Source organism: Procambarus clarkii, chromosome 14, assembly GCF_040958095.1.
Source record: "Procambarus clarkii isolate CNS0578487 chromosome 14, FALCON_Pclarkii_2.0, whole genome shotgun sequence".
Lineage (NCBI taxonomy): Eukaryota > Metazoa > Arthropoda > Malacostraca > Decapoda > Cambaridae > Procambarus > Procambarus clarkii.
Genome location: NC_091163.1, coordinates 42,493,499 through 42,514,757, shown reverse-complemented (window position 1 = coordinate 42,514,757; position 21,259 = coordinate 42,493,499). Strand labels below are relative to the sequence as shown.

Sequence of the window (21,259 nt, the reverse complement as noted above, 5' to 3'; positions counted from 1 at the left end):
TGCCTTGTGTAGGGTTTACCCTCCCTTCACGTGCTAGAACTGTGCTCTCCTCCTACCCTGGTGGGCCCCTCTTTTCTTTTTTCTGTGGCAAGCTAAAGGCAGCCTTAGTTCAGCCAGAAAACATCAAAATAGATACAGTAGATCTTTTTAAATCCTTAACATAAATTAAAACCAGAAATATTATATAACAAACATTTTCAATATTTCATATTTCTTCATAACAGGATAGGAAAGGTTCATAAAAACAAGAATACACTGTGTTCAATGTAATACAGATAAAAAATATGATCTTAAGAAAGAACTGAAAGTGGAATGGTGCAGAAATGTTGGCCAATCCTTCAGTGTTGAAGACCACAAGTATCACAACTGAAGGCCAAGCTACAACACTTAACACAAATAATGCCATTACTGATTGGTAAATAAAAGCAAACATTAGATAAATATCGCTTATATTGTTTTAACGAAGTGCAATTTATGAATTAAATACAGATACAGTATATGTAATATATATATAGATATATTTATATTTATATATATATAAACACTTTCCTCCAGTATAAAAGCATTTAAATAAAGAGATTAACAGTCTCTAACAAGTCTACTTGCATGTCCAACATAACAACTTCTCAAGCATAAAGTTGTTTACAAAAGACTTAACCCCCTGTTATCATAAATTATATTCAATTCCAAATCTTGAGAGCTAAAATGGCCTTTATAAGGTCGTCTGAATCTCCTTTTCCACCAGTGCTCGGTATTCATCGAAGCCACCTTCCATGCAGCCAACCTTCTTGTCTCCACAAACCCAGAGTTCGGTGCACACCATGCGGATGAGACGCTCGTCGTGAGACACCAATACTACGCCACCCTGTAATATAACAAATACATAATTACCTCCCAATTCTTCTTCATTTTCTTTTTTTTGCAAAATCCCAATTAATAGCCCCCAATCCCATACTATATTAACAATAATATAAGTACTATACAGTGAATTCTTTAATTACATGCATAAAGATAACATGAAATTTACACAATGTTAATTTCTTTTAAGCTATTCAATTTGGGATTTGGGATTGGGTGGATATAAATAGGAGCTGCCTCGAATGAGCCAATAGGTCTTCTACTCAGTGAATGCAGTTATTCAAATGCAGTTACCTTCATTTTTATGTTCTTATGAAACTTCATACTGCCGCCGAGACGAGACACACAGGTGGGACGCCATCAATGAAGCCACCTGCTCACCATACAATTGGTGATAGACCAACATCAGAAAGACCAGATGTGAAGACTTGAAGAGAAGATCGAACCAGCTACGTACGAACTGGTCCGACCTGCTGAAAGAGGCGGAGCCGTGGGAAGACCCTTATGGTTCGAACACTGAGCAAACAGCGCCTGAAACCAAGGCTGGGCTAGCCACCAAGGGGCCAAGAGGACCGATTTCCCATGGTAAGTCTCCAAGTGAGCTAGGACCTGGAGCAACAGCAGAACCACGGGGAAAAGGTACAGGTGACCCCACCATGACAAGTCCAGCTGAAAGGCATCGACCCCAACGGCCTCGCAGTCTGGGAAGAGCGCCATATATATCAGGAGACACCGAGACCACACCGACGCGAAGAGGTGCACCTCCAGGAGCCTGTACGTCCGGCAGAGCCAACTGAATGATTTGGTGTCGCCCGTCCATTCCGTGGACAGGGGAATGAACCTAGACAGGCCTTCCGCTAGGACGTTGGACACTCCCCGAACATGAACGTCCAGGAGAGTCAAACCTCGAGAACTCAGCAGACGAGTCACCTGAAGCGACGAGCCCCAAAGAGCCAAGGACCCACATCAAACCCCCCAAGATTCAGACAATGAACCACTGGGAAGTAGTCCGAATGGAGCAGGATCATCGATCCGCGAATGACCCGAACCATCCGAAGTGCCCGCCACACCGCTGCAAACTCCCACACTGTGCTGGGGACCGACTGAAGGATGGACCCCACCGTCCCTGGCCGGCCTGGGAAGCACTGGTCACAAAGCCCCAGCCAAGAGATGACATGTCTGTGAACACATCGAGCAAGGGCTCCGGTAGGCGCCAAGGCACTGAACTCCGAAAACCCATAGAGGAAGTCGGTAATGCAGCAGCTAACGTAAAGAGCCCGGAGGCCAAACCCAGCGATTGCGAGACAAGCGGAAGCAATGTCCCTGAAGGAACAAGAACAGCTGACAAAGCCAAACCCGACCTGTCGGGTAGACCATCATGGCAACCTTACCTTGAGGTTACCTTGAGGTGCTTCCGGGGCTTAGCGTCCTCGCGGCCTGGTCGTCGACCAGGTCTCCTGGTTGCTAGACTGATCAACCAGGCTGTTGGATGCGGCTGCTTGCAGCCTGACATATGAGTCACAGCCTGGTTGATCAGGTATCCTTTGGAGGTGCTTATCCAGTTCTCTCTTGAACACTGTGAGGGGTCGGCCAGTTATGCCCCTTATGTGTAGTGGAAGTGTGTTGAACAGTCTCGGCCTCTGATGTTGATAGAGTTCTCTCTCAGAGTACCCATTGCACCTCTGCTTTTCAACAGGGATATTCTGCACATCCTGCCATGCCGTCTGGTCTCATGTGATGTTATTTCTGTGTGCAGGTTTGGGACCAGCTCCTCTATTATTTTCCACGTGTAAATTATTATGTATCTCTCCCGCCTGCGCTTAAGGGAATAGAGATTTAGGCTCTTTAGTCAGTCCCAATAGTTTAGATGTTTTACTGAGTGGATTCTAGCAGTAAAGGATCTCTGCACACTCTCCAGGTCAGCAATTTCTCCAGTTTTGAAAAGTATCATCATCGGTATAGCATCTCTAGTGTGAAAAGTTCTTGTTATCCAACCTGTCATTTTATTGCAGTTGTGACGGCTACTTTAGTGTGTTCTTTAAAGATAAGGTCTTCTGACATGAGTACACCCAGATCCTTTACAGTGCCTTTTCGTTCTATGTTATGATTTGCCTGAGTTTTGTACGTGGTTTCCGTTTTTATATTTTCATTTTTTCTGTAGCGCATGAGCTCGAATTTATCTTTGTTAAACACCATATTATTTTCTGTAGCCCATAGAAAGACCTGATCTACATCTGATTGGAGGTTTGCCATGTCCTCAATGTTGCCTACTCTCACGAAAATCCTAATGTCATCTGCAAAGGATGAAACAGTGCTACAGATTGTGTCCATGTCTATGTCCGATATGAGAATTAGAAAAAGTACTGGAGGTGAACAACACTAAGGATAGACCCTCCACCAAGCAGGAAACAAAACAAAAGAAAAGTCCTGTACGAGTACAACGTACCCAGGCAGAACAGTCGGCTGCTATATCAGGTGAAGAACAGCTGCACAGTACCTTGAGCCCCTACCAGTGACAAAACAACCTCCTACCCAGAGGCAAACAGAGGCACATGAAACACCCCAGCAGACTCCAAGAGCGGGCAATTACCGAGCAGTAAAAGATATCAGCGGTGGTAGTCCACAATCAACTTGTAGAAGAGAGCCCAAAGCCACAAGAGCAATACTTACAGGGTACCTAGGGAAGGTAACCTTAGGCACATGCAGCCCGAGCACTGGTGAAATTACTCCTGGCTCACACACCACCCAGGACAGAACTACACCACAAGGCACAGCACTGAAACAAAGCTGGAGCCTGTGTCGCATTACTGCCAGGTCTCACATCAGCCACACAACTAGAGGTGTGGATAGCTGGCACAGGGGTCTGGGGCTCTCCCTTCCCCCTCCTGAGGAAGGGGGAGCTACGCTGATGCCAAAGTCTAATATATCCATATATTCCACAGCTGATGCAACTTAGTAGACGGTACCATCTCAGTGTATAGAAGCTTCAGGGAGCCACTAGAGAAAGGGCTTTCTCATTGAAACCAGCCATGATGGCCCCGATGGAAGATCTGATCGACACAAACAATACCAAGGACAGAAGATGATGTCCTATTGAGAAGGCGCTCAAGAAGTATAGGGCTGTGAAGGCAAAAGCTTCACAATCCCAGCGAAGGAGACAGCCCGACTGCCTTTGCTGCCAACAGGATGGGTCCATCATGAGCTGGTTGAGGTACACTCCTACTGACAAAACCCTGCCCCAACTCTGAAACTTTCTGATACAGTAAAGCCAGGACCAGGCAGAAGATGAGACACAAAACAAAGCACATCCCAGGAGGCAGAGGAGGTGTGGACAGAGCCCAGGTAGAATAAACAAACTCTCCTAACTCTGATCCCTGAAACACAATGGGGCCAGCTCCGCAGCATCCAAATGACCACCAAGCTGCTACCTTCAAAATGGGAAAACCATATCCATAAAGCAGCAGCTGTCTGGAATGCCTCAAGAAGAGGGAGGCCGAGAAAGAACAGAGACCGAGAGCGCACACAGGATGCAGGACTTCAGGTTGTAGGTGTCGTAGACCTAACAGGCATCTATGCGGAGGCAGAGAATGATTGGCCATCAGTAGCAAGTCTATCAAGCACCTTACAAATTTGCACGTAGCGAGTACAAACTTGGCAGGCAGATAAAATGACCAACACTGGATAAAATTAACAAGCAGGACACCCAAGCACTGGGAACACTTGTTGAAAGGACAGTTAATGGATGCAGTAAAAATATGCGGGTGTGAAAGATGGCCACTGCATGCTGTAGGTTCAAGCACACAAACCCCAGTGCACCCTGGAACATGCTGGAGGAGTGACGAGGAGACTTATGACATGGATCAACCCATCCTCCGAATTGACAGTACGGTTTAATACTAAGTGTAATAAGTACATTTCCTTACAGTCATACATAGTACATAATTGCACTTATGGGACTGTTACATTTACCTCCCCATTTATTCTCCTCGTTTTCTGTTAAGACACTTAGAATTTTAGGATGAAGTTTTCAAGTTTAATTCGCTATACACAAGTTAAAAATATCGGGAATTTCTTTTTCAGAATTTTCAGAATCAGAATTTTCTTCTCTATTAAACAATAGAGATTTTATACAAAATTTGAACATTTCCCGAGTTACTTTACAATTTATTGATATACTGTATTTTAGTTTTGTTTTATTAGTTTTATAAAACTGTAATATCAATATAGATATAGGTTAAGTACTAATTGTAATTAAGAAGCAATAAAATGCTTATCTTCAAACACTTAAGACGGTTAGGTGAGGTCGTGGTTTTCTATTCAGCTTTTCAGGTAAACTCAAATATTTACAATATATTTGATAGTACGATTAATACTAAGTGAAAATAAGTACAATTCCTGACTGCTATGAATAGTATATAATTGCACTTATTTGTGCTGTTACATTTACCGCCCCATTTTTGGAGGACGGGCTGCATGAATGAAACTTTTCTGAGAGATGAGGGCAGTAATCAGAGAGAATGTATCTGACTGGAGGAGTGTTACTAGCGGAGTATCACAGGGTTCAGTTCTTGCCCCAGAAATGTTCATCGTCTACATAAACCGTCTACCAGAAGGAAAACAGAATTATATGAACATGTTTGCAGATCATGCTAAGACACTGGGGAAGACAGGAGACCCAGATGATTGTAATGCCCTTCAAATTGATCTAGATAAAATAAGTGCTTGGAGTATCAAGTGACAAATAGAATTCAATGTAAATAAATGCCGTGTTATGGAATGTGTAATCAGAGAGAAAAGACCACATACAACTCACAAATTATGTGGAAAGAAATTACAGAACTCTCAAAGAGAACGAAATCTATGGGTGGTTTTGGATAGTAAGCTGTCGCCAGAGGAACACACAAAGAATATTGTGAGAGGAGCATATGCGACACTTTCCAACTTCAGACTTGCTTTTAATTATATGGATGGTGAAATACTAAAGAAACTGTTCATGACTTTTGTGAGACCAAAATTGGAATATGCAGCAGATGTATGGTGCCCAAATCTCAAGAAGCACATAATTAAACTGGAAAAGGTGCAACAGCATGCGACAAAATGCTTCCAGAACTGAAAAACAAGAGTTACGAGGAGAAATGGCCTATGAAAACTCCACCCTTCGAAAGTACTGTACATTCATGTCTGCCGTCGACCGGGGTTAGGCACTCAGATAAGTAGGTGCCCCAAAATAGACCACAAATGGTAGAAAATTGCAACCCAAGACCGAACAGAGCCCATGAACACCCCAAGAATAACAAGGTAACAATGAAATCATCATCAACCCGACACACCGCTCATTCGTGCCAACTCCCCCACCGCTAGACCGCCAGTTCGGAGACTGATCAAACAGAAGGTCTTAATCTACTGTAGGTCCTTTCTTGAAGACTCACCATAGGTCCTACTGTGTCTCTCATGACACAGGATAGTCCTCTCTTGAGGACTCACTGTAGGTCCTACTGTGTGTCTCATGACACAGGATAGTTCTCTCTTGAGGACTCACTGTAGGTCCTACTGTGTGTCTCTCATGACACAGGATAGTCCTCTCTTGAGGACTCACTGTAGGTCCTACTGTGTATGTCTCATGACACAGGATAGTCCTCTCTTGAGGACTCACTGTAGGTCCTACTGTGTATGTCTCATGACACAGGATAGTCCTCTCTTGAGGACTCACTGTAGGTCCTACTGTGTATGTCTCATGACACAGGATAGTTCTCTCTTGAGGACTCACTGTAGGTCCTACTGTGTATGTCTCATGACACAGGGTAGTGAGAGTGAGCATTACACCCACATGTGTCCCATCCTATATGAGAAACAGGAAGGTGAGGGGTAATGATCACATAAACATGCTCCCCCCCCCTCCATCCTACTTATGTAAAAAGTAGGATAGGCCAGTGATGTTCATTATTATCTACCCTACTCTTAATGTAGATAACACATGATTAATTTGCTAAAGGAAAAATTCAGGGGTATAGGGGAGGTGACTACATAAAAATCTCTTGGTTGATCGGTCCAACAACCAGAAGGCCTGGTCGGGGACCGGGCCCCGGGGACATTGAGACCCGAAATCATCGCAAGGGGTAAGAGTAATCAAATGAAAACTAACCTTGAATTTCTGAATGGCTTCTCCTAAGGCTTCAATTGTCTCTATGTCCAAGTGATTAGTGGGCTCATCAAGGATGAAGAAGTTCGGGGAACCCATACACATGAGAGAAAACGCCACACGAGATTTCTGTCCTCCTGACAGACTAGCCACTTGCTGAAGAGCCAGATCACCACTCACACCAAATGAACCTAGCTGTCTGCGGTACTCTTCAACAGTTTTACCTAGAATGAAAATCATAAGAGAGTTAAGTCAATTATGAGAAGGAAACACTAAGCTAGTATGACTATAAAGAACTTAGAAGGGATACAGGGATATGGAAGTGGTATATGAGGACAGACTGCAGGAACAGAGGCCAGCCACTTGCACCATCGGCGATGGGTCCCAGCATCTGCAAGACGCGAGGTTATCGTTCCACTCACCTGCCAAACTGAAGGGAAAATTATGAAAGAGTATAATAATTATATAATGTTTCTCACTTACAAATGAATGTACAGTATTTCTAAGATATGTGGATATGGTACACAAGGAAATATGGAATGCTTGCAAACACCACAAAATTCCTTGTATTAACCAGAACTGAATGGAAGCAGTTTAACTCAGATTCCCATGTTAGCAGTTTAACATTCCTATTGCCGTGGGAATGAAAGACAATGTAAGCAACAAAATCATATGAAATATGTTATACCTAAGACATGATAGCAAACCACTTTATGTTAGATACTGCAGTAGATGTTTGGTTCCAGTGTTTAGCACAAGTCCATAATTAACCCTTAAAGTATGGTTATCATCTACCACTCTGCTTTGCACTCTGAGCAAAACAAAAATCAAAACAAAATATTAATAATAAATAAATAAATAAATAAATAAATAAATAAGCATATATAACAAGTGCTTTCAAAAATCCAGCATTGACTGTAATGAAATGGTTCTTTCTGGAGGAGCAAAAGTGACCAGAATGAGCCCCAAGCATCAGTTCCTGGAGACAAACACAACTTTGCTCTGGAAGATCCTGTGTATTGAATTTACTTACTTTCCATGATCGAGCCACAGATTTTACAGGAAAGAGATGGTTGGGTTGACTGCATCTGTCTGGACCTAAAAAACCAGCATTGAATGTAATGAAACGCCATTTTCTGGGTGAGCCCCGGAGGCTCCCTGGAGCTTATCGGGCTAATGTATGTTATATTAGACCGGGACATTAGCTAAGGAGTTCAGACCTACCAGGGACCAGCGCCAGAACCTGGCCCCTTTAGAGAGGTTTCAGGGAGCAATGGCCCTGGAAAACCCCTTGTGGTTGGGGTTTTCCTTATCTGCCATCGACCGGGGTTAGGCACCCAGAAAGGTAGGCATAACAAAACAAACCCCACATGGTAAAAAACAAAAACCGAACATAAAGGTAGAAACCCCCTACAACCACAAGGAAACAAGCAAACATCACACTTTACTGCCGCGCCGATCGTCCGCGCAGCCCTCCCCGCCCCGGGAGGGGGAGGGGGGAGCCCCGGACCTACCGCGCCGGCTGCCAAGCTCCAGTTCGGAAGCTAAGCTTCAACCAACGCGAAAAAACCGCCGACCGGTGGGAGGGAGGGTTGCCAGGGAGCCTCCGGGGCTCACCCAGAAAATGGCGTTTCATTACATTCAACGCTGGTTTTCTGTGGGGAGCCCCTACGGCGCCCTGGAGCTTCATACCCAAAGAGAAGGAAAAGAAAGGGCTAACCCGGGAGGCGGCTGCCACAAACTCTGCAACGCAAAGCCAAGACAACCGGTCGCAAACCTGCGACCCAAGGCAACAAGAACGCCCAAGAGCAGACGCGCATGAGGATGGGCGGCCAAGAGCCTGTGCGACCCACAAATCCCTGCGCCCGAAATGAGCCAGAGACGTCGCCAACACAGCAGCAAAAGCTGCAAACGTCTGAACAGCACGGGCGCAAAGACAGACCGCAGGCTGGAAGAATGAAAACTCTGCGGACGACCAGGGAGACCCGAGCCCCGAAAACAGGGAACGAAGGAACCGGATCAACCACAGCGCATCCCCAGACACGGTACGCTGACAATTGCAAAAAGCACAACCGGACAACACAGGACGCATCCCCCGGCCAAACCAATCAAGAACCAATACCCCAAGAACCCCTTCAGAAAGCAGCCGTCTCGACCGTCGCCAGGACAGAGAAAGGCTGCACACCTATAAAGCTACCACGAGTACCAAAGAGCAGGAAACTGAACCGAAGGGGCTACCACAAACTGAGGGGAAGATAGGAAGGCACCCTGATCAAGGACCAGGATGGCTCAGGCGACGCATGAGCAGGCCAGAGGGGAAACAAAACACGAGAAAACGTATGAAACGTCATACTGTCGCCAAGACGAAGCTCGCAGGTGGGACACCGTCAACAAAGCCACCTGAACACCATAGAGATGGTGATACCCGCGTCAAAATACCAGACGCGAAGAGCCAAGGAGAAGGCCGAACCAGTCACGGACAGGACCGATTCGGCCTGCGGAAAGAGGCGGAGCCTCAGGAAAAACGCCCTGGGTATGGACACCTATCAAGCAGCGTCTGAAAAGAAGGCCGGGCCGGCCACCATGAAACCATAAGGACTGCTCTCGTGGGAATGGGCTGCAACCAAGCCAGAATCCGAAGCAACAGCTGGACCGGGAGAAGAGGAACAGGTACCCCCACCTCGACCAGTCCTGCCGAAAGCATCCACCGTGAAGTCCTCGCAGGTGGGAAAGGGCGCCACAAAATGGGCGACGCCTAGACCACGCTGACCCGAAGACGTCCATGGCCAGGAGTCCATACGCCCGACAGAGCCAACAAAACGAATGGGCGACGACTGGCCAACCCACGAAGAGGAATGAACCGAGACAGCTGTCCGCCAGGACGCAGGACACACCCCGGACATGAACCTCACGGTTAGCCAAACCCCTGTGGTTCCGGCAAGAACCACCAGAGAACAGTCCAAACAGAGCTGAATGGTAGAGTACCTAGTGACCCAAACCCTCCGAAGCGCAAACCAGACAGCCACGAACACCTGAACCGTGCTGTGAGCCCGACGGACAGACAGACTCCATCAACCTCGGCTGACCTGGTGAGCACTGGTCACAAAGCCCCAGCCGAGAGACGACCCGTCCATGAACACATCGAACGAAGGCTCGGGGAGGTGCCAAGGCACAGAACCCCGAAAACCCCAAAGAGGAAGCTGGTGACGCAGCACCAACACAAGATCCCCGGAGGAACCCAATGAATGCAAGAGGCGGAAGGGGAGTCTCTGCAGGAACCAACAGACGCCGTAGCCAAACCCGACTCCGCGGGCAGACAAGCACGCCGAAGTGCAGACTCCCGCACAACCGCTCAAGCAACCGCTGAGCAACCTGGGAACCCCCCCCCCTGTACAGCCGAAGGCAAAACCACAGCCGCAGTAACACTTCTGGAGGGAAAGACAATGAGTGGCCCAAGAGCCTTAAACAAGGCCGAGGTCCGAACCCGGGACAGAAACAGATGGAAAAACCTCCAGAACACCAGGAAACCAAACCCGGCGATCTGGAAGGAACCATCCCCTGGCGAGCAGACAAGCGGACAGACTGGGAGCCCACACCAGTCAGTCGTCGAGGTAGGCCAGACACCGAATCTCAGACTCAGACAAGGCACTAAGATCCGGTAAAGATGCAAAGAGTATACGAAGTGCCCATTACAAAATATGGAAGGCAATAAAAACCTGAAGCCCCACCACCAACCGTGCTAGCCCCAGAAAAACTGGAGAGGAACGTGCCAAGAAGTGACCTGGAGGTCCAGGGCCACCATCCATGCACCCGGCCCTAACAGAATCCGAACAGGAGACAACAGTCCTCCGAGGAGGGCAGAGGATCCAGGGCGCAGACTGAAGAAGTCCAGAAGAACTGCAGACGGGAAAAGCTCATGACTGCAAAGAGCAGACGGGAAGCCCAGAAGGATGGGGCGGATCGACCACGCCCCACGCACCCACGAAGAGGAAATGACGAAGCGCAGGGGAAGAAGCCCACCCCGCCAGCTCTGAACCCCCCTCAAGGGGAAGAAGCCGTCCTCCGACGCCAGCAGAGGCCGGAAGACAACCCAAAGCGCCCACCAACAGCGGGACCAAGTGAGAGGCAACAGAGCAAGCTGCTCCCCCAGCGCCCAGTCAACAGAGAAGGGAACAGAACCCCTTCCGAAAGAAAAAGTACACCACCGAAGTCATGAGGAGAGACTACGGGAATGAAACCACACTTCGCTGGAAGATGAAGTGAGGGGAGACCTGATCACCACATTCAAGATACCCAAGGGAATCGACAGGGTTGATAAGGACAGGCTATGTAACACAAGGGGCACACGCACTAGGGGACACAGGTGGAAACTGAGTACCCAAAAGAGCCACAGATAGAATTTTATTTTTTATTTATTTTTTTTTTTTTTTAGTGTCAGAATGGGAACGGGAAAGCACTAGGAAGTAATGTGGTGACTCCACACACAAGTAACGAGGCTGACCCACATACAATGTCACATGTAGACATGACAGAGCCCAAGAGGCACAGGAACCTATACACCTGTTGATAGACGGTTGAGAGGCAGGACCAAGGAGCCAGAGCTCAACCCCCACAAGCACAACTAGGTGAGGACATATATTGTAAAAGCACAAGTCGCCGACTAGTGGGCAGAGAGCACTACGCCGGCCAGGCAAAGAAGGCACAAAACTGCATCAAAAGGCCCACCTCGACAGCAAAACCACAAAGTCCCAGCACAACCACAACATGTGCCAAGACCCTAAAAGATCAGTCTGCAAGCCAGGAAGACCCCAGAACCCCAAAAGGCAGAACCGGGTCACACGAGGAAACAAAGTCCCCTGAACCCACAAAAGGGGGCCCCAAGAGGAAGAAACCTCCAGAACGAAACCAAGGAACCCAAAGGAACCCAGAATCGAACCAGGGGGAGCCCAAACCACCACATTTGCCGGCGGAGAACACCACTGAAAGGCAAAGCACAGCCCCCAGCAGAACGCCCTAGGAAAACGGTCCCAACAGACCGAAAACCGAGGGGGCAAGGTGTGGGAGCAAGCATACCAGCCAGGGGCACTGAGCCTAAACCCATAGGCCAGACCCAAAATCAACACCCAAACGTTCCCAGAGGAACAGGCAACGGCAAGAAAACACCAGAAAAACAAAGAAATGACAACAGGAGAACAAAAACCCTGAAAAAAATTTGAAAACTCACCAGAGACGCTCGCTCGCACACCCAGACGCATGTAAACAAACCGCAACGCCGCCCTGGTGGCCACGCCGTGAAACCAGCAGACGAAAATGGCCGCCAGCAGGGGCTGTGACTGACGCTAAATACACAAAAACACGCCAGCAAATGTGGGAAGCTAGCAGACTGGATGGGCGAAAAACGTCGCCCAACAGCAGAAAAACCCCGGAAGGGGCAAAACCCTTCAAAACAAAGCCAGAACCTGGCCCCCTCAGAGAGGCACGGGGAGCAATGGCCCATAGAATTGCACATGTGATTTGGAGCATTCTATATCTGCCATCAACCGGGGCAGGCACCCAGAAAGATAAGCGCCACAAAACAAACCCCAATTCTGGTTAACAACAAAAATCGACAAACGCGTGGACAGAACTCCCCCAGAAAAACGAACTAACAAGCATGACGTCACACGAGCCGCGCCGCATGTCTGCGCAGCTCCCCCTCCCCGGGAGGGGGAAGGGGGAGCCCCAGACCCCCGCGCCGGCGATCCCCGCCCCAGTTCTGAGATTGGATATCAAAACCGCGAAAAACCCGCCGACCGGAGGGCGGGAGGGTGCCGGGGAGCCTCCAGGACTCGCCCAGAAAATGGCGTTTCATTACAATCAACGCTGGTTTTCTGGGGGGAGCTCCTACGGCTCCCCGGAGCTACTTCACCAAAGACTACTTAAGAAAAGGGGACATACCCGGGAGGCAGTCGGTGCCCCACTCCTCAACACGAAGTCGAGACAACAACCCAAGGACCCCTCCGGAAAGCAGCAGGCACATCATTCGCCAGAAAAAGGGAGAACGGCCGCAGACGAAGAAACCTATGACCACGACCATAGGAGCCAAAAACCACTGCGCCTGAGAAGAGCATGAAGCTCTGCCACACGACCCCCAGAGGCCAATGCCAACATAAAAAGAGAGCCGAGGCAAAGCAAACCTGACCCCAAGGAGCCACAACCACCAAGGAGAAGAAAAACAGGAGAGCACCCTGTCCAAAGACCAGGACGGCACAGGCAGGAGGTGAAACAACGCACAAGACAGCCTGTGAAACGGCGCAGAAGGAACATTGATACCGAAAGCTACCAGCAGAAGAACAAATCCACAAGGGCCGTGACGAGGATTCGAACCTGCGTCTGGGAGCATCCCAGACACTGCCTTAATCGACTGAGCTACGACAGGGTAAAAGGGTTGAAACTGAAGTTCTACTGAACTTACTGGATCCCGTAGCCTCTCCGAGGCCCAAACCAGGCTTTTACACAACCCCCCTGCACCCGAGCTATGTCAATAGGCTGTTCTCCCTCTTCGCCCTTACATCATCACACAGAGATCACACTAACGTGATGCATCAAATGAACAAATCCACAAGGGCCGTGACGAGGATTCGAACTTGCGTCCGGGAGCATCCCAGACACTGCCTTAATCGACTGAGCTACGACAGGGTAAAAGGGTTGGGTTCCAGTGCCGGGAAGCCTCCAGGCACTGGAGACAGCAAAGCCGGTAGAATCTTGTCTATATCAGGCAAACTCACTACCGGTAGCAGCCGTGAATCATCGGGGGAAACAGAGGAGAACAACCACAACAAAATAGGCAAACCTAATAAGTAGCTATGCAGACCTCCTCTGTCCACACAGGCAAAAATGCCAGAAAATGAAAAACAAAACCCCAGAAATCACACAACAAACAAACTAGCAGTCGAAGAGAAACATCGGCCTGCTGCTTGACGCCTGCTTGATGGGGTTCTGGGAGTTCTTCTACCCCCCAAGCCCAGCCCAAGGCCAGGCTTGACTTGTGAGAGCTTGGTCCACCGGACTGTTGCTTGGAGCGGCCCGCAGGCCCACATATCCACCACAGTCCGGTTGATCCGGCACTCCTTGAAGAAAACTATTTAGTTTTCTCTTGAAGATGTCCACACATTGGAAGTAAAGCTAGCTGCACCACCAGCCGCAGTGCACACAATCAGCCAATAACACTTCCCCTACCCGGTGTAAGTCAGAAAGGCCCAAGACCCCCGATGCACCCCAAAGGCGAAGACAACCTCAAGCAATGGGGAGTGGTTGAGAAAGAGGTCCTCAACAGGGAGCAAGTCCAGAATGCCCCAGGGAAGATCACCCTGAAAAGCAAGGGTAGTACTTACGGAACACGAAGGGAAGAAAACCCTAGGCACATGCACCTCCAGTACACTAAGACACCTGGCCACCACACATAACACAAGCCAGAATTAACCGGAATTTGAAGCCAGAGGTGTCGTCCGACAGGCAGCGCATCAGCTCAAGAATGACCCACCAGCAGTGACATGTACATACAGCCACAACACTAACTCAAGACTGGTAATACAGAAGACTCTAAGAACCCACCTGGATATTTGTTCTGCAAGAGTTCCACTGAGCACATCCTCAGATCTAACTGGTCCACGTGGTGCTGCGTGAAGTACCCTATTCTCAGAGACCTGTCACAACAACAAAAACAAATATCAAATATACAAAACACACTCAACAATTTAACCACTTAACATACAATATAATTTCCAACATAATCAACTCATACTAACATGATGTATCTGAGAGAATATTTTGGCAGTGGGTGGGGGGGGGGGGGGGGGGGATTGTTAGGGGGGGGGTGTTTGTGGGGGTGTGTTTGTGGGGGGGTGTTTGTGGGAGGGTGTTTGTGGGGGGGGGGTGTTTGTGGAGGGGGGTGTTTGTGGGGGGTGTTGTGTTTGTGGGGGGGGGGGGTGTTTGTGGGGGGGGTGTTTGTGGGGGCAGTGTGTTTGTGGGGGCAGTGTGTTTGTGGGGGGGTGTTTGTGGGGGGGGGGTGTTTGTGGGGGGTGTTTGTGGGGGGTGTTTGTGGAGGGGGGTGTTTGTGGAGGGGGGTGTTTGTGGGGGGTGTTGTGTTTGTGGGGGGGGGGTGTTTGTGGGGGGGGGGTGTTTGTGGGGGGGGGTGTTTGTGGGGGGGGTGTTTGTGGGGGCAGTGTTTGTGGGGGCAGTGTTTGTGGGGGCAGTGTGTTTGTGGGGCGGGGTGTTTGTGGGGCGGGGTGTTTGTGGGGGGGGGGGTGTTTGTGGGGGGGGTGTTTGTGGGGGGGGGTGTGTGTTTGTGGGGGGGGTGTTTGTGGGGGGTGTTTCTGGGGCGAGGTGTTTGTGGGGCGGGGTGTTTGGGGGGGGGTGTTTGTGAGGGGGTGTTTGTGGAGGGGGGTGTTTGTGGGGGGTGTTGTGTTTGTGGGGGGGGGGTGTTTGTGGGGGGGGGGGTGTTTGTGGGGCAGTGTGTTTGTGGGGCGGGGTGTTTGTGGGGCGGAGTGTTTGTGGGGCGGGGTGTATGTGGGGCGGGGTGTTTGTGGGGGGGGTGTTTGTGGGGGTGGGTGTTTGTGGGGCGGGGTGTTTGTGGGGCGGGGTGTTTGTGGGGGGGGGTGTTTGTGGGGGGGGGGTGTTTGTGGGGGGGGGTGTTTGTGGGGGGGGGTGTTTGTGGGGGGGGGGTGTTTGTGGGGGGTGTTGTGTTTGTGGGGGGTGTTGTGTTTGTGGGGGGGTGTTGTGTTTGTGGGGGGTGTTGTGTTTGTGGGGGGTGTTGTGTTTGTGGGGGGTGTTGTGTTTGTGGGGGGTGTTGTGTTTGTGGGGGGTGTTGTGTTTGTGGGGGGTGTTGTGTTTGTGGGGGGTGTTATGTTTGTGGGGGGTGTTGTGTTTGTGGGGGGTGTTTGTAGGGGGGGGTGTTTGTAGGGGGGGGTGTTTGTGGGGGGGGGGGTGTTTGTGAGGGGGGGGTGTTTGTGAGGGGGGGGTGTTTGTGAGGGGGGGGGTGTTTGTGAGGGGGGGGGGTGTTTGTGAGGGGGGGGGGTGTTTGTAGGGGGGGGTGTTTGTGGGGGGGGGGGGTGTTTGTGGGGGGGGGGTGTTTGTGAGGGGGGGGGTGTTTGTGGGGGGGTGTTTGTGGGGGGGGTGTTTGTGAGGGGGGGGGTGTTTGTGGGGGGTGTGTGTTTGTGGGGGGGGGGTGTTTGTGGGGGGGGGGTGTTTGTGGGGGGGGGGTGTTTGTGGGGCGGGGTGTTTGTGGGGGGGGTGTTTGTGGGGGGGTGTTTGTGGGGGGGGGGGTGTTTGTGGGGGGGGTGTTTGTGGGGGGGGGTGTTTGTGGGGGGGGTGTTTGTGGGGGGGGGGGTGTTTGTGGGGGGGGGGGTTTGTAGGGGGGGGGTGTTTGTGGGGGCGTGTTTGTGGGGGGGGGTTTGTGGGGGGGGGGGTGTTTGTGGGGGGGGGGTGTTTGTGGGGGGGGGGTGTTTGTGGGGGGGGGGTGTTTGTGGGGGGGATGTTTGTGGGGGGGGGTGTTTGTGGGGGGGGGTGTTTGTGGGGGGGGTGTTTGTGGGGGGGGGGTGTTTGTGGGGGGGGGGTGTTTGTGGGGGGGGGTGTTTGTGGGAGGGGGTGTTTGTGGGGGGGTGTTTGTTTGTGGGGGGGTGTTTGTTTGTTTGTGGGGGGGGTGTTTATTGGGGGGGGTGTCAGGGGGGGGTGTTTGTGGGGGTGTGTGTGTTTGTGGGGGGGGGGTGTCAGGGGGGGTGTTTGTGGGGGTGTGTGTTTGTGGGGGTGTGTGTTTGTGGGGGTGTGTGTTTGTGGGGGGGGTGTTTGTGGGGGGGGTGTTTGTGGGGGGGGGTTGGTGTTTGTGGGGGGGTTGGTGTTTGTGGGGGGGGTTGGTGTTTGTGGGGGGGGGTTGGTGTTTGTGGGGGGGGGGGTTGGTGTTTGTGGGGGGGTTGGTGTTTGTGGGGGGGGTTGGTGTTTGTGGGGGGGTTGGTGTTTGTGGGGGGGGGGGTTTATTGGGGGGGGTGTTTATTGGGGGGGGTTTATTGGGGGGTGTTTGTGGGGGGGGGGTGTTTGTGGGGGGGGGTGTTTGTGGGAGGGTGTTTGTGGGGGGGGGTGTTTGTGTGGGGGGTGTTTGTGTGGGGGGGGGGGTGTTTGTGGGGCGGGGTGTTTGTGGGACGGGGTGATTGTGGGGGCGGGGTGTTTGTGGGGGGGGTGTTTGTGTGGGGGGGGTGTTTGTGGGACGGGGTGTTTGTGGGGGGGTGTTTGTGGGGGTGTTTGTGGGGGGTGTTTGCGGGGGTGTTTGTGGGGGTGTTTGTGGGGGGAGGTGTTTGTGGGGGGGTGCTTGTGGGGGGGGGTGTTTGGGGGGGGTGTTTGGGGGGGGTGTTTGTGGGGGGGGGTGTTTGTGGGGGGGGGTGTTTGTGAGGGGGGGGTGTTTGTGAGGGGGGGGTGTTTGTGAGGGGGGGTGTTTGTGAGGGGGGGGGTGTTTGTAGGGGGGGGTGTTTGTGGGGGGGGTGTTTGTGGGGGGGGTGTTTGTGAGGGGGGGGGGTGTTTGTGGGGGGGTGTTTGTGGGGGGGTGTTTGTGGGGGGGGGGGGGTGTTTGTGAGGGGGGGGGTGTTTGTGGGGGGTGTGTGTTTGTGGGGGGGGGGGTGTTTGTGGGGGAGGGGGGGTGTTTGTGGGGCGGGGTGTTTGTGGGGGGGGTGTTTGTGGGGGGGTGTTTGTGGGGGGCGGTGTTTGTGGGGGGGGGGGGGTGTTTGTGGGGGGGGGGTGTTTGTGGGGGGGGGGGGTGTTTGTGGGGGGGGGGGGGGTGTTTGTGGGGGGGGGTGTTTGTGGGGGGGGGGGTGTTTGTGGGGGGGGGTTTGTAGGGGGGGGGTGTTTGTGGGGGCGTGTTTGTGGGGGGGGGGTTGTGGGGGGGGTGTTTGTGGGGGGGGGGTGTTTGTGGGGGGGGGTGTTTGTGGGGGGGGGTGTTTGTGGGGGGGGTGTTTGTGGGGGGGGATGTTTGTGGGGGGGGGGTGTTTGTGGGGGGGGGGTGTTTGTGGGGGGGGGGTGTTTGTGGGGGGGGTGTTTGTGGGGGGGGTGTTTGTGGGGGGGGGTGTTTGTGGGGGGGGGTGTTTGTGGGGGGGGGGGGTGTTTGTGGGAGGGGGTGTTTGTGGGGGGGTGTTTGTTTGTGGGGGGGTGTTTGTTTGTTTGTGGGGGTGTGTGTGTTTGTGGGGGGGGGTGTCAGGGGGGGGTGTTTGTGGGGGTGTGTGTTTGTGGGGGGGGGTGTGTTTGTGGGGGTGTGTGTTTGTGGGGGGGGGGTGTGTTTGTGGGGGTGTGTGTTTGTGGGGGTGTGTGTTTGTGGGGGGGGTGTTTGTGGGGGGGGTGTTTGTGGGGGGGGGTGTTTGTGGGGGGGGTTGGTGTTTGTGGGGGGGGTTGGTGTTTGTGGGGGGGTTGGTGTTTGTGGGGGGGTTGGTGTTTGTGGGGGGGGTTGGTGTTTGTGGGGGGGGGTTGGTGTTTGTGGGGGGGGGTTGGTGTTTGTGGGGGGGGTTGGTGTTTGTGGGGGGGGTTGGTGTTTGTGGGGGGGTTGGTGTTTGTGGGGGGGGGGTTTTATTGGGGGGGGGGTGTTTATTGGGGGGGGTTTATTGGGGGGTGTTTGTGGGGGGGGGGTGTTTGTGGGGGGGGGGGTGTTTGTGGGAGGGTGTTTGTGGGAGGGTGTTTGTGGGGGGGGGGTGTTTGTGTGGGGGGTGTTTGTGTGGGGGGGGGTGTTTGTGGGGCGGGGTGTTTGTGGGACGGGGTGATTGTGGGGGCGGGGTGTTTGTGGGGGGGGGTGTTTGTGTGGGGGGGGGGTGTTTGTGGGACGGGGTGTTTGTGGGGGGGGTGTTTGTGGGGGTGTTTGTGGGGGGTGTTTGCGGGGGTGTTTGTGGGGGTGTTTGTGGGGGGAGGTGTTTGTGGGGGGGTGCTTGTGGGGGGGGGTGTTTGGGGGGGTGTTTGGGGGGGGTGTTTGGGGGGGTGTTTGTGGGGGGGGGTGTTTGTGGGGGGTGTTTGTGGGGGGGTGTTTGTGGGGGGGTGTTTGTGGGGGGGTGTTTGTGGGGGTGTGATTGTGGGGGGGGGGTGTTTGTGGGGGGGTGTTTGTGGGGGGGGGTGTTTGTGGGGGATGTTTGTGGGGAGTGTTTGTGAATGGGGGGGGGGGGTGTTTGTGGGGGGGGTGTTTGTGGGGGGGTGTTTGTGGGGGTGGGTGTTTGTGGGGCGGGGTGTTTGTGGGGCGGGGTGTTTGTGGGGGGGGGGGGGTGTTTGTGGGGGGGGGGGGTGTTTGTGGGGGGGGGGGTGTTTGTGGGGGGGGGGTGTTTGTGGGGGGGGGTGTTTGTGGGGGGGGGTGTTTGTGGGGTGGGGTGTTTGTGGGGTGGGGTGTTTGTGGGGTGGGGTGTTTGTGGGGTGGGGTGTTTGTGGGGCGGTGTGTTTGTACTTACCTAATTTACTTACCTAATTGTGCTTGCGGGGGTTGAGCTCTGGCTCTTTGGTCCCGCCTCTCAACCGTCAATCAACTGGTGTACAGATTCCTGAGCCTATTGGGCTCTATCATATCTACATTTGAAACTGTGAATGGAGTCAGCCTCCACCAGTACACCAGTACACCAGCCTCCACCAGTACACCAGACTCAAACACCAGTACACTGTGGTCGCTCATTCCTACTGGGTCCTCAAAACCGATTTCTCTTATGTCGGAGTCGTTCAGAGTGAAGACTAGGTCGAGTCTCGCTGGTTCATCATTGCCTCTCATCCTTGTGGGTTCTCCGACATGCTGCGTTAAAAAGTTGCTTGTCACCACCTCCAATAGTTTGGCTCTCCACGTATCCTCGCCTCCATGCGGTTCCTTGTTCTCCCAGTCAATCTTTCCGTGATTGAAGTCGCCCATGATGAGCAGGTGGGATCTATTTCTACAGGCAGCAGAGGCTGCCCTCTCAATTATAGTGTTAACTGCCTTGTTGTTGTTTTCATACTCTTGACTGGGTCTCCTGTCATTTGGTGGAGGGTTGTATATTACTGCTACTACTATTCTTGGTCCTCCCATTGTTATGGTGCCTGCTATGTAGTCTCTGAACTCCTCACAGCCCGGGATGGCCATCTCCTTAAAACTCCATTCCCTTCTCATGAGTAGGGCCACTCCGCCTCCTCCTCTACCTTCCCTCTCTTTCCTTATTACTGTATACTCCTGGGGAAACACGGCATTCGTTATGATTCCAGAGAGTTTTGTTTCAGTGAGTCCGATTACATCTGGGTTAACTTCTTGTGCTCTTTCCCTTAGTTCACTTGTCTTGCTTGTGATCCCATCTATGTTCGAGTACATCACCCTGAAACTGACTCTCTTCTGCTTCTTTTCTGGGGGGGACCTTTGGGATCTGGGGTGAGTGGGAGCTGGGGGGACCTGGCACGGGGGGATTGGTGGAGGAGGGAGGGCTTGGGGTGGTGGGGGAGAGAGGGAGGGTACAGGGGGTGGATAAGAGGGGGAGGGTACAGGGGGTACAGGGGAGGGTACAGGGGGTGGGTAAGAGAGGGAGGGTTGGGGAAGCATGGGGGGAGGAGAGGCTGTGGGGGATAGGGGAGATGGGGGGGCTTGGGGGAAGAGAAAAGGGTGGAGGGCTTGGGGGGCGTGGGGGAAAAGGGAGGGCTGAGGTGGGTGAGGAAGAGGGGAGGGTTTAGGGGAGTGGGGGAGAGGGGAAGACTTAGGTGGGGTGGGGGAGAGTGGGGGGCTTAGGGGGGAGGGGGAGAAGGGAGGGCATGGGGGTGGGAGAGACGGGAAGGCATGTGGGAGAAGGGAGGGCATGGGGGATGGGGGAGAAGGGAGGTCCTGGGGAGAGGGGTGAGGGGGAGAAGGGGGGTGAGTGGGGGGTGGGGGGTGGGTGGGGGGAGGGTGCCCTAGGTGGGTACTTAGTGGGGGGCTGACAGGGGATGGGGCAGGTTGGGTGTCTGTTGGGTAGAATTTGGGGGTGGTGCCCCAATCCCTGTGGCTGTTGCACTGTTTGAGGAGGGTTCTCCACTTCCCTCTGGGATTGTAGGGTTCTGGGTTGTGGTACTCTGATTTCCTTCTCTCTTCCTGCGCTCCTTCCTCGCGTCTGCTGTCCGTATTCTCTCTTCCCTTGTCATATCCCTCTGCAGGAATATTTTCTTGAACTTCTCTACACCTTTTAGACAACACTTCCTTCCTTTGTGGGGCGGTGTGTTTGTGGGGAAGTGTTTGTGGGGAAGTGTTTGTGGGGCAGGGTGTTTGTGGGGAAGTGTTTGTGGGGAAGT

At 52.5% G+C, this 21,259-nt stretch overlaps 1 protein-coding gene across 1 annotated transcript in view; it reads right to left on the bottom strand.

The window, feature by feature from the left end:
* Positions 1-251: 251 nt before the first annotated feature.
* LOC123770936 (ATP-binding cassette sub-family F member 3) overlaps positions 252-21,259 on the bottom strand; it is a 134,284-nt gene continuing 113,276 nt past the window's right edge. The window contains exons 13-15 of the mRNA XM_045763114.2: positions 14,591-14,682; positions 7,001-7,221; positions 252-865 (exon numbers count right to left, since the gene is read on the bottom strand). Coding sequence (XP_045619070.1) covers positions 713-865; positions 7,001-7,221; positions 14,591-14,682 — 466 coding nt within the window. The 3' untranslated portion in view covers positions 252-712. The remainder of the gene's footprint in view (positions 866-7,000; positions 7,222-14,590; positions 14,683-21,259) is intronic.